The 14,074-nt window shown below is 44.1% G+C and overlaps 1 protein-coding gene across 1 annotated transcript in view; it reads right to left on the bottom strand.

The window, feature by feature from the left end:
• Positions 1–14,074, bottom strand: part of galnt9 (polypeptide N-acetylgalactosaminyltransferase 9) — a 206,271-nt gene that overhangs the window by 146,289 nt on the left and 45,908 nt on the right. Inside the window, exon 3 of the mRNA XM_061907126.1 lies at positions 8,199–8,365. Coding sequence (XP_061763110.1) covers positions 8,199–8,365 — 167 coding nt within the window. The remainder of the gene's footprint in view (positions 1–8,198; positions 8,366–14,074) is intronic.

The raw sequence follows: 14,074 nt of genomic DNA, 5'->3' as shown, positions 1-14,074 counted from the left end.
GTTAGAGAGGACAACGTTGAAAGGTCATTTCACCCAATTTGTTGTTGTAATGCTCTCAAAATAGATTTACATTTATGTCTTTTTCAATTTCTAATCTGATAAGATTCCTATCGAACCACTCTAAATGACATTGCCCCATCTCAGGCAACGTTATTAGTATTTTTTGTAAAGGTTTAAGCCGAGGATGACTCATTTGAGTTTGAGTATAAAAAAAAGGAACAGGAGTGAGATTTTAGCATGGAAAAAGCAAATACATGAAGTATAGCCACATCATGGCATTTATGCTAATAGCATGTTAAAGTGATTGAACCAAATAAATGTTTTTGTTTTTTTTAAGATTGAACCAATAACCAGCATTAACCAACATTCCACGATTTGATGACAATAATACTGTCACGATTGGGGGCGTCGCAGCTTACTGCGGGGTTGGTTCTCCCGGGATGCAGACGGACCACTCCGGACAAGGCGTGCAGGTAGGAACATGATTTAGTCCTCAAAAATCAAACACGTACTAAAATCAGACCACAAGCAAAAGGAAAGCATGCCGATCGCACGGGAAGCTAAGGCAAGACTTATTGTAGGAATGAATAAACATAGGAAACAAGGAATTTACCCAACATAACTGTTGCATGTCGCAAATGATGAAGCCAGACTGAGCGTGGCCAGCAAGGTGAATAAATAGCTCTCTGATTAGTGGTTGACAGCAGGTTAGTGTGCTGACCACTAACTAACAATTAATCCCCATGGAAACTAAAACAAACCCAGAGGTGCACAAACAGGAACTAAGGGAGTCCAAAACTAACAGAACATAACAAAAACATGATCCGGCCCACAGATCATGACAAAAACGTTATCCTTTGATTGTGGTTCCTTTAACTAAGTACCGTATTTTCCAGACTATAAGGCGCACTTATAGGAGGAGTTCAAGTACCTAGGAGTCTTGTTCACGGGTGAGGGAAGAGTGGATTGTGAGATCGACAGGCGGATCGGTGCGGCGTCTTCGGTAATGCGGACGTTGTACCGATCCGTTGTGGTGAAGAAGGAGCTGAGCCGGAAGGCAAAGCTCTCAATTTACCGGTCGATCTACGTTCCCATCCTCACCTATGGTCATGAGCTTTGGGTCATGACCGAAAGGATTAGATCACGGGTACAAGCGGCCCAAATGAGTTTCCTCCGCCGTGTGGCGGGTCTCTCCCTTAGAGATAGGGTGAGAAGCTCTGCCATCCGGGAGGAACTCAAAGTAAAGCCGCTGCTCCTTCACATCGAGAGGAGCCAGATGAGGTGGTTCGGGCATCTGGTCAGGATGCCACCCGAACGCCTCCCTAGGGAGGTGTTTAGGGCACGTCCAACCGGTAAGAGGCCACGGGGAAGACCCAGGACACGTTGGGAAGACTGTCTCCCGGCTGGCCTGGGAACGCCTCGGGATCCCCCGGGAAGAGCTAGACAAAGTGGCTGGGGAGAGGGAAGTCTGGGTTTCCCTGCTTAGGTTGTTGCCCCCACGACCCGACCTCGGATAAGCGGAAGATGATGGATGGATGGATGGAAGGCGCACTTAAAATATTTTTTTTCCCTTAAAACTCGACAGTGCGCCTTACAACCCAGTGTGCCTAAAGTACAGAATAATTCTGATTTTGCTTACCGACCTCGACGCCATTTTTTTGGTACATGGTGTAATGATAAGTGTGACCAGTAGATGGCAGTCAAACATAAGAGATACGTGTAGACTGCAATATAATGGCAATATGACTCAAGTAAACAACACCAGCATTTGATATGTTCCATTGAAAATATAGAACACAGGGTGCACAAAAATCCATCAAAACGTGTTAGTAGGACTTTGGTAAGCTATGAAGCCGCACCGCTTGATGGATTGTCGGCACATTAAACATATGAGTATTATTATGATGTGTGTATAAGGTAAGACATATTATCTGGCGTTTTGTTTTACATTATTCAAAAGCAACTTTTTTAACCTTCTGGTACCTGCTGATCTGTATTTGGGATCTGCATGAATCCTGAAAAAATGCGCGCATCCACCTTTGTAGTCTGTACCGACACCGTAGTGCATAAGTTTCTTCTTTTCTCTTTCTTCTTGTTATGTGACATTCATCCTCCACTGTTGCCATTTCTAATTTAAAGTAGTGTAAAGTTCTTACTTATATCTGTCCGTGAACTCGCCATGAAAGCACTAAAACATACCGGTGTAGTGAGTTGACATTATTTGCCCAAGGAACTTTAGTTATTAGAGAGTTCAGGTCGGACGTTTTTTCACGGGACACATTTCCGGTGTTGTTGTTGTTGTTTCCGGATGAGGAGATGCTGCTCCGTTATTGATTGAAGCAAAGTCTGAATGTCATTAAAACAGTCTGCGCCATCTTTTGACACTTCTTCCACTTCTGTCCTTGCACGCTACACCGCTACAACAAAGATGACTGTGAGAAGACGCTGTCGAAGGTGAGCCACGTACATTAGAGGTTATGTGCCATGTGAGAATGGCCGATAAGTTGTTTAAAATCATGTTTCGATTAAATAAAGTATGTGTATAGTAATAAATAATATAATGTTTCATGAGACTTCAGTCGAGTGAAAAGAATTGAGTGGAGGTGAACTAATTTACTTCATCATGATCTCTTTCAGTCGTCCTCAGACAAGCTTCCATCGGAGTCTCCAGTCATTCCGGTTCTCCATTCACCCGGCCAGCTCTGTAGAGCTTTCAGCTCCCGCATCTTTCTTCAGGATGTCCACGTTCATTAGCGCGGGACATCCTCACGTTCGATGCCCGTGTGTTGGTTCCCATAGGATCAGCCTGCTGGCCGGGAGCTCCTGATGTTTGTGGCAGTGGCCGGCCAGCCTCATTGTCCTAGCTGTTACCTTCTTGCTGAGTCTCGGCAGTTGGTGACGTGGATGTTCTGGTCCACATTCAGATCAGCCCGTATCACTCTGGTGTGGCACCCATCTAGGGACTTCTGTCAGGCTCCAGCTTTCACAGCCATACAGGAGGACAGACTCCACAGTGGCGTGTAATCAACTCAGCTTTATGTGTCAGGGGAGATTCGAGCACCACACTCTTGACATACCGTTCAGAGCCCTCCTTGCTAGTGACTCAAGGTCTTATTCTGGGGAGTTCATCCAGGAACCCAAGTACTTGAAGTCATTGACTTCTCGCAGAGCGTTGCAATCTGATGTTGATTATTTGCGGGTGGTCCATGTGTAGGTTAGAGGTGATTACCTCAGTCTTCTTAGACTTTTGACAAGAACAAGAAAGTTTGATCATATTACGCCTGTACTGTATATACCTTTATATACATATATACATACATATATACCAATACTGGCTCACCTGCACTGGCTTCCTGTGCACTTAAGATGTGACTTTAAGGTTTTACTACTTACGTATAAAATACTACACGGTCTAGCTCCAGCCTATCTTGCCGATTGTATTGTACCATATGTCCCGGCAAGAAATCTGCCTTCAAATGACTCCGGCTTATTAGTGATTCCTAGAGCTCAAAAAAAGTCTGCGGGCTATAGAGCGTTTTCCGTTCGGGCTCCAGTACTCTGGAATGCCCTCCCGGTAACAGTTCGAGATGCTACCTCAGTAGAAGCATTTAAGTCTCACCTTAAAACTCATCTGTATACTCTAGCCTTTAAATAGACCTCCTTTTTAGACCAGTTGATCTGCCGCTTCTTTTCTTTCTCCTATGTCCCCCCCTCCCTTGTGGAGGGGGTCCGGTCCGATGACCATGGATGAAGTACTGGCTGTCCAGAGTCGAGACCCAGGATGGACCGCTCGCCTGTATCGGTTGGGGACATCTCTACGCTGCTGATCCGCTTGAGATGGTTTCCTGTGGACGGGACTCTCGCTGCTGTCTTGGAGCCACTATGGATTGAACTTTCACAGTATCATGTTAGACCCGCTCGACATCCATTGCTTTCGGTCCCCTAGAGGGGGGGGGTTGCCCACATCTGAGGTCCTCTCCAAGGTTTCTCATAGTCAGCATTGTCACTGGCGTCCCACTGGATGTGAATTCTCCCTGCCCACTGGGTGTGAGTTTTCCTTGCCCTTTTGTGGGTTCTTCCGAGGATGTTGTAGTCGTAATGATTTGTGCAGTCCTTTGAGACATTTGTGATTTGGGGCTATATAAATAAACATTGATTGATTGATTGATTTTCTTTGCGTTCAGTCTGAGGCCAACCCTGGCACATTCCACCTCCGCTTTGTTCAGGAGTTCCTGTCCCTGCTCCACGTGATCAACCAACAGGCTGGCTGGATGGATGACGGCTTTGTTTTTCCTCAAGAGTCCCAATAAGGTTAGCTCTTCAATGTGTGACTTCTCCTTCAACTTATTTTCTGCAGTTTCCTTCTTCCTTTGCCAAACTAAAAGAGGTCGACGACGCTGAGTGAAGGAGGGCCAAGTGTAATCCGGTGCAGTTCCCCTCCCCCTCTGAGCAAGAAACACTAAGGGATGTGGACTTGAGCATCATTGCCCGATGCGGGTGTCGCATAGAACACAAAGTTTGTTCTCATCGCTATGGAAACAGTACTACGGAATTGTTTTGTAAAGGATGACTCTTGTTCTGACATCTCTGTGTGTTTTCTATTTTAAAGCTGTTTTGGAGCCCGTAGATAAGGAGTCCGCCCCCCCAGGGTTCTCCATCCTGTTACTCACTCAGAGAAAGAAAAGTGCAGAGAGAGCACTAAAATTGTCAGGTCTGCCAAATGCATCCTCCCATTATGTGCTCCTGTTCAAGGTCACACGGAAGCTGAAGCACATCTTGGTGGACTTTTTTGTGGGCCAGTTCAGACACAGAAAGCCATCAAATTATCCATTATGGTCTATATGGGTTTACATGGTAACGGCTAATCTCCACGTGATGGAATCTATGAGTGCGGTGTAAGTGAATCAATGCAGGCTAGGTGTCACGGAAATGTGCCAATCGACGATTTATTGTGTGAGAATCAAACTAAACATAACTGGGATGAATCCAAACTACATCAAAAATACTATCGCATGGACCTTTAAGTACATAAAACAATTAAAATGGCAAACATTGGAGTAATGCAGACATTACTCTTCTCTAGAGTCTCTGAATCGGGAGAACCACGACTAATAACATTTACCGTATTTCCTTGAATTGCCGCCGGGTATATAGTATGCGCCTGGCTAGAATTACTGCGGGGTCAAACTCGTTTCGCAAAATAATTAGCGAGTGCTTAGCATTACCGCCGGCTCAGGATTAACGCCGGGTCAAACACGTTTCACAAAATATTATTTTTATTAGCGCATGTCGAGAATTTCCGCAAGGTCGAACTCGTTTCGTCAAATAATTAGCATATGCCTAGAATTTCCACCGGGTCAAACTCGTCACGTCACGAGTGACACTTCACCTGTCATCGTTTTCAAAATGGAGGAGGCTGATTTCAACCATTTGAAATCGCATAAAGAGAAGAAGATTAAGAGCTATTCAGTAGGATTCAAGGTCCGAGCAATTGAATATGCTAAAAAGAACAGTAAGCAGCTATGTTTTATTAATATACCGTGGCTGCGTGTGTCAAAAATGAGTCATTAAATGACTCCCGCCTCCTGGTGGTAGAGGGCGCTAGTGATCCTTCTTGCGACTACTCGGCTGCAGAAGAAGTGACAACAAGCAGCAAGAGTGAGCAGCGTGTGTTTATTTTTTCCTCTCGCTTGCACTTTTAACATGGAGGATTACATATCTAAAATAAAACAGTTTTCTAAACTGGACTTTCAATCGAAGCAGGAGGTAATAAAAGAAGATCTCCAACGAGACAGAGATACGTTTAAAACTGAAGAAAGATAAGGAAGACTTCTATAAACAAGTTATCGATGCTTTTGATCAGAAGGAGCTGCGCATGGACTTCATTTATAAGTAAAGGTAAGACCATAATAACGTTTTTTTTATTAAATGAGCTTTTCATGATGGTATCCTTACATCGCACTCAAATTTTTAAGCGCAGGCCTAAATTTACCGCATGCCTTTGGTAAACGCCGTAGTGAGAAGAGGTTAACTTACAATATTTTATTCACAATATTGTTAGCAATGTTATTCAATTGATACCCAAAGGAAAACTGCATAATAACACAACTATGAACGAGCGATTCAAAGAAAGATACCAAAGGAGAGTCAGGGGAGATAAAGCTTGAAACCAAGACTCAAACAAACACAAATCTTGACCTTTTTGTGGTGTAATAACTGTAAACAACATAAACAACATACACTTCAATTCTCTGTTAGAATCATTATGTATATATTATCACACTAACTTTAGTATGCTTAAAGTCTTTTGTTTTAGCTATTAGCTATTGTGCTCAAGTTAGACTTTTTCTAATCAATGCAAGGACCAAACTTCTTGTCTGAGGAGTGGCGTCAGCCACAGATGGTATCTTTGTATTAGTCCGCTAGGAGCCAAGGACTTCAATGACCTCAACGAAGATAAGATGACAACACGCAGACGAAGTGGAGACAAGGCGAAATCCCAAGGCACCCAACCAATTCGGTCACATACTGGACCTGCTTTGTATAATATATGTGACCACTCCTTTTAGAGCGGCCTCAGTGATGTTGACTGGGGGACTCTGAATAAAAAGAGGGACGCGGGAGCTGAACCTTGAAGCGTAGGGCGAGACTGTGACTAAGTGTTCAGCGCCATGCATTCTCCTCATGAGCTATATTGAACTTTGTCTCTGCTTGGTTCCTTGCTTCTTGTCTGATTTATAGATGTCATCAGTGTTTGAACCTGACACTCTCTAAATCAACATTAATAATTTACATCTAATATTACTTAGTAGTAGTCAGAAAACCGTGCTTCATAACAATATTAGAACGTCTGACGTGGCATATGAGTTACATGTTTTTCTTCGGACAGCAGCAAGATACCATTGAGGAAAAGTTTAACAATTACTAATAAGAATGTAATTATTTCCCAGGTTCATAATTGAGTTAACCTTCGTCTTGTGTTAGGGTCGACCCGTTTTAGATTTTAAATGCATAAAAACACCACATACATTTATTTTTTTGCATCAAAGCTTTTTGACTTTGTCAGGAACCTCTTTGTCAACAAAATAGAACATTTTAATTTTTTTCACTAAATTATAAAATGCTCTGGTAGAAACTATGCCCTTGGTGTTGTTAGGGTCGGTTTCGACCCAGTTATAAAAATAAGATGATAAAGCAATGATAAGAGCCAGAACTGAACACACTGACAGCCAGCTCCTCTCCCAATCATGTGAGCTTTACTGGATTCTCATTTGACCTTGTTATCCTGTACAAAAACAAACAAAAGACGGACACTAAAAGTGTCACTTTTTGCCACTCTGATTTTATTTTTTTATTAGTTTTGGAACTAGTAATCTATTTCTCTTGGTTTCATTTGCTTGATTGGTTGTTGGTTGTTGTTTGTTTGATGTTAAATAAATAAATGACAAATGGGTTGTACTTGTATAGCGCTTTTCTACCTTCAAGGTACTCAAAGCGCTTTGACACTACTTCCACATTTACCCATTCACACACACATTCACACACTGATGGAGGGAGCTGCCATGCAAGGCGCCAACCAGCACCCATCAGGAGCAAGGGTGAAGCGTCTTGCTCAGGACACAACAGACGTGACAAAGTTGGTACTAGGTGGGATTTGAACCAGGGACCCTCGGGTTGCGCACGGCCACTCTCCCACTGCGCCACGCCGTTGGATTTCTGTTGCTGAAAAAAATAAGTTTTAGCCTTTTTTTTGAAGTAAATATATATGGGTCGAAATTGACCCGTAACACCAAAAATGTTACTATAGATAAAATTCTTAAAATGAAAACATAAATAAAACCCATTTATTTAAGAGATGTGTTCTAATACCCCTTAGTAATAGTTAGGCAACACAACAACCTTTTTTTATGTATATGATTCTCTTGAGGTTCGTTTTGCCATTTTTAAAAATTGAAATGGAGGGGTATACTGACAAAAAAAGGCCCAATGGCCCAAACCAAAAATATTAAAACCAATATTTTCAAGGATAAGGAAGCCTAACGAGGTAACCAAGAGATGAGAAACAAATTGGATGATAGAGAATTGTTTTTAGTGCATTTTACAGCTCATTTAAGACATGGGTCAAAACCCACCCGTTAACATAAGAGATGGTAACAGAAAGCCAACACAAGAGGAAGGTTAAACGAAGCAGTGCTTACCACTGTCGCTGTTGTCATCCACCAGGATGATCTCCTTCAGCAGGTGTGCCGGGGTGTGGTTCACCACGCTGTGGACGGAGCGCAATATCACAGACAGAGCCTCGTTGACGAAGATGAACACCACAGATATCTGAGGGAGGTCCTCTGCGTACGTCAGCAGCCTGCACCTGGGAACATCCGTTTAACTTCATCATTAAACGCTTCATTTAACAAAATATTCCTGCTTTAAAGTTCAGTTTGTGCATTCTTGCTGGGTGATTAAGACAGCAGGTTCCTCTAGAGCAGGGGTAGGGAACCTATGGCTCTAGAGCCAGATGTGGCTCTTTTGATGACTGCATCTGGCTCTCAGATAAATCTGAGCTGACACTGCTTAACAGGATAAGTAATGAATAATTCCACTTGTAATCACAGTGTTAAAAATAACGTTCAAAATATAAAACATTCTCATGCTTTTTTATGTTCAAGAAGTTGTGTTAATGGTAAGAAGTAATTTAGCCTGTGCACTTAAGATGTGACTTTAAGGTTTTACTACTTACGTATAAAATACTACACGGTCTAGCTCCATCCTATCTTGCCGATTGTATTGTACCATATGTCCCGGCAAGAAATCTGCCTTCAAAGGACTCCGGCTTATTAGTGATCCCCAAAGCCCAAAAAAAGTCTGCGGGCTGTAGAGCGTTTTCATTTCGGGCTCCAGTACTCTGGAATGCCCTCCCGGTAACAGTTCGAGATGCTACCTCAGTAGAAGCATTTAAGTCTCACCTTAAAACTCATTTGTATACTCTAGCCTTTAAATAGACTCCCTTTTTAGACCAGTTGATCTGCCGTTTCTTTTCTTTTTCTTCTATGTCCCACTCTCCTTTGTGGAGGGAGTCCGGTCCGATCCGGTGGCCATGTACTGCTCGCCTGTGTATCGGCTGGGGACATCTCTGCGCTGCTGATCAGCCTCCGCTTGGGATGGTTTCCTGCTGGCTCCGCTGTGAACGGGACTCTCGCTGCTGTGTTGGATCCGCTTTGGACTGGACTCTCGCGACTGTGTTGGATCCATTATGGATTGATCTTTCACAGTATCATGTTCTCATATGTTCTCATAGTCATCAGTATCATCAGTATCACAGTATCATGTTCTCATAGTCATCATTGTCACCGACGTCCCACTGGGTGTGAGTTCTCCTTGCCCGAGGATGTCGTAGTGGTTTGTGGGCGGCATAGCTCGGTTGGTAGAGTGACCGTGTCAGCAACTTGAGGGTTGCAGGTTCAATTCCCGCTTGTGCCATCCTAGTTACTGCTGTTGTGTCCTTGGGCAAGACACGTTACCCACCTGCTCCCAGTGCCACCCACACTGGTTTAAATGTAACTTAGATATTGGGTTTCACTATGTAAAGCGCTTTGAGTCACTTGAGAAAAGCGCTATATAAATATAATTCACTTCACTTGTGCAGCCCTTTGAGACACTAGTGATTTAGGGCTATATAAGTAAACATTGATTGATTGATTTATTATTGGTTAGTGTGGGGCTTGCCCTCCTGGGGGTTCTTCGGACCACCAAGAGCCTGTTTTAGGGTTACAATATTGTTTTATTTTATTTTTCTCTCAGTTGCTTTCCAGCAATTGTCTTTTTCTCTTTCGTCCTCACTCGCGCTCTGGCTCCAGCCTCAATCCTGTCTCACCTCCTGGCTGATGCTTATAACAGGGCGACAGGTGATTAGATAAAAAGGCCCAGGTGGGCCATCTATGCACGTGTCGCTGATTTCGAGGCCGATCCTGGCAACATCCCGCTTAGCTGCAGGCCCGCAGGCCACTCCCCCTCAACAGTTAACTTCAGAATAACAATGTTGATACAAAGAATAAGAGAACTATTGTACTCTGGAAATGTTGGTCTTACTTAAAAATGCACGCTTTTAGTTGTGTTCAGTGTTAAAAAAAATATTATATGGCTCTTAGGGAAATATATTTTAAAATATTTGGCTTATTGTCTCTCTCAGCCAAAAAGGTTCTCTAGAGCAGGGGTCTCAAACTCAATTTACCTGGGGGCCACTGGATGCAGAAACTGGGTGAGGCTGGAAAATATTTCTTAGAAAAATCTAACATGCACTTTTTAATGAATTCACCTTCTTTGTATGGCTTTCTCGCCCTAGCAACATACTTGTCAACTCTCGCGATCTTTACGGGTAACACCCAAATATCAGTGCCCCTCCCAACATTCTCCCGGGGCTAACATTGTCCCGGTTTTCACCCGGTCAACAGAATTAAGGGCATGCCGTGATGGCACTGTCTTTAGCGTCCTCTACAACCTGCCGTCTCGTCCACTTTTACACCATACAAACAGTGTGCCTGCTTAGCTACATATTGAATGAGACATCTGCAGACCCACGGAAGTGACTGCAAGGCATACTTCATCAACAGCCATACAGGTCACACTGAGGGTGGCCGTATAAACAACATTAACACTGTTACAATAATGCGCCACACTGTGAACCCACAACAAACAATATTGACAAACACATTTTGGGAGAACATCTGCACCCTAACACAACATAAACACAACAGAACTAATACCGATAATCCAATGCAGCCCTAACTCTTCCGGGCTACGATAGGGGGCGGGGATGTATATTGTATCCCGGAAGAGTTAGGGCTGCATGGGATTCTGGGTATTGGTTCATATGGAAAAAGGGTTTGTAAATGTGCTTTGACTCACTAGAGAAAAGCGCTATATAAATATAATTCACTTCACTTCACTTCACGCAGAAAGATCCCGAGCCCGGAATGTTATGTCTTTAGAACGCTTGAATTCTTTGTTTATAAATGGCTGTTGCTTTGCGGTTTAGCTCGGTTGGTAGAGTGGTCGTGCCAGCAATTGAGGGTTGCCAGTTCGATTCCCGCTTCCGCCATCCAGCCCTAACTCTTCCGGGCTACGATAGGGGGCAGGGTCCTGGGGGCGGGGGTGTATATTGTAGCCCGGAAGAGTTAGGGCTGCATGGGATTCTGGGTATTTGTTCATATGGAAACGGGGTTTGTAAATGTGCTTTGAGTCACTAGAGAAAAGCGCTATATAAATATAATTCACTTCACTTCACACAGAAAGATCCCAAGCCTGGGATATTTTGTCTTTAGAACGCTTTAATTCTTTGTTTATAAATGGCTGTTGCTTTGCGGTTTAGCTCGGTTGGTAGAGTGGTCGTGCCAGCAACTTGAGGGTTGCCGGTTCGATTCCCGCTTCCGCCATCCAGCCCTAACTCTTCCGGGCTACGATAGGGGGCAGGGTTCTGGAGGCGGGGGTGTATATTGTAGCCTGGAAGAGTTAGGGCTGCATGGGATTCTGGGTATTTGTTCATATGGAAACGGGGTTTGTAAATGTGCTTTTAGTCACTAGAGAAAAGCGCTATATAAATATAATTCACTTCACTTCACTTCACACAGAAAGATCCCGAGCCCGGAATGTTATGTCTTTAGAACACTTTAATTCTTTGTTTATAAATGGCTGTTGCTTTGCGGTTTAGCTCGGTTGGTAGAGTGGTCGTGCCAGCAACTTGAGGGTTGCCAGTTCGATTCCCGCTTCCGCCATCCAGCCCTAACTCTTCCTGGCTACGATAAGGGGCAGGGTTCTGGAGGCGGGGGTGTATATTGTAGCCTGGAAGGGTTAGGGCTGCATGGGATTCTGGGCATTTGTTCATATGGAAACGGGGTTTGTAAATGTGCTTTGAGTCACTCGAGAAAAGCGCTATATAAATATGATTCACTTCACTTCACGCAGAAAGATCCCGAGCCCGTAATGTTATGTCTTTAGAACGCTTTAATTCTTTGTTTATAAATGGCTGTTGCTTTGCGGTTTAGCTCGGTTGGTAGAGTGGCCGTGCCAGCAACTTGAGGGTTGACGGTTCGATTCCCGCTTCCGCCATCCTAGTCACTGCCGTTGTGTCCTTGGGCAAGACACTTTACCCACCTGCTCCCAGTGCCACCCATACTGGTTTGAATGTAACTTAGAAATTGGGTTTCACTATGTAAAGCGCTTTGAGTCACTAGAGAAAAGCGCTATATAAATATAATTCACTTCACTTCACTTCACGCAGAAAGATCCTGAGCCCGGAATGTTATGTCTTTAGAACGCTTTAATTCTTTGTTTATAAATGGCTGTTGCTTTGCGGTTTAGCTCGGTTGGTAGAGTGGTCGTGCCAGCAACTTGAGGGTTGCCGGTTCGATTCCCGCTTCCGCCATGCTAGTCACTGCCGTTGTGTCCTTGGGCAAGACACTTTACCCACCTGCTCCCAGTGTCACCCACACTGGTTTGAATGTAACTTAGATATTGGGTTTCACTATGTAAAGCGCTTTGTGTCACTAGAGAAAAGCGCTATATAAATATAATTCACTTCACTTCACTTCACGCAGAAAGATCCCGAGCCCAGAATGTTATGTCTTTAGAACGCTTGAATTCTTTGTTTATAAATGGCTGTTGCTTTGCGGTTTAGCTCGGTTGGTAGAGTGGTCGTGCCAGCAACTTGAGGGTTGCCAGTTCGATTCCCGCTTCCGCCATCCAGCCCTAACTCTTCCGGGCTACGATAGGGGGCAGGGTCCTGGGGGCGGGGGTATAACTTGTAGCCCGGAAGAGTTAGGGCTGCATGGGATTCTGGGTATTTGTTCATATGGAAACGGGGTTTGTAAATGTGCTTTGAGTCACTAGAGAAAAGCGCTATATAAATATAATTCACTTAACTTTACTTCACACAGAAAGATCCCGAGCCCGGAATGTTATGTCTTTAGAACGCTTTAACACTTTGTTTATAAATGGCTGTTGCTTTGCGGTTTAGCTCGGTTGGTAGAGTGGTCGTGCCAGCAACTTGAGGGTTGCCGGTTCGATTCCCGCTTCCGCCATCCTAGTCACTGCCGTTGTGTCCTTGGGCAAGACACTTTACCCACCTGCTTACAGTGCCACCCACACTGTTTTGAATGTAACTTAGATATTGGGTTTCACTATGTAAAGCACTTTGTGTCACTAGAGAAAAGTGCTATATAAATATAATTCACTTCACTTCACGCAGAAAGATCCCGAGCCCGGAATGTTATGTCTTTAGAACGCTTTAATTCTTTGTTTATAAATGGATGTTGCTTTGCGGTTTAGCTCGGTTGGTAGAGTGGTCGTGCCAGCAACTTGAGGGTTGCCGGTTCGATTCCCGCTTCCGCCATCCTAGTCACTGCCGTTGTGTCCTTGGGCAAGACACTTTACCCACCTGCTCCCAGTGCCACCCACACTGGTTTGAATGTAACTTAGATGTTGGGTTTCACTATGTAAAGCGCTTTGTGTCACTAGAGAAAAGCGCTATATAAATATAATTCACTTCACTTCACTTCACGCAGAAAGATCCCGAGCCCGGAATGTTATGTCTTTAGAACGCTTGAATTCTTTGTTTATAAATGGCTGTTGCTTTGCGGTATAGCTCGCTTGGTAGAGTGGTCGTGCCAGCAATTGAGGGTTGCCAGTTCGATTCCCGCTTCCGCCATCCAGCCCTAACTCTTCCGGGCTACGATAGGGGGCAGGGTCCTGGGGGCGGGGGTGTAAATTGTAGCCCGGAAGAGTTAGGGCTGCATGAGATTCTGGGTATTTGTTCATATGGAAACGGGGTTTGTAAATGTGCTTCGAGTCACTAGAGAAAAGCGCTATATAAATATAATTCACTTCACTTCACTTCACACAGAAAGATCCCGAGCCCGGAATGTTATGTCTTTAGAACGCTTTAATTCTTTGTTTATAAATGGCTGTTGCTTTGCGGTTTAGCTCGGTTGGTAGAGTGGTCGTGCCAGCAACTTGAGGGTTGCCGGTTCGATTCCCGCTTCCGCCATCCTAGTCACTGCCGTTGTGTCCTTGGGCAAGACACTTT

Source organism: Nerophis ophidion, linkage group LG07 (genome assembly GCF_033978795.1).
Source record: "Nerophis ophidion isolate RoL-2023_Sa linkage group LG07, RoL_Noph_v1.0, whole genome shotgun sequence".
NCBI classification, from domain to species: domain Eukaryota; kingdom Metazoa; phylum Chordata; class Actinopteri; order Syngnathiformes; family Syngnathidae; genus Nerophis; species Nerophis ophidion.
This window is presented reverse-complemented; position numbering and strand designations above follow the sequence as displayed.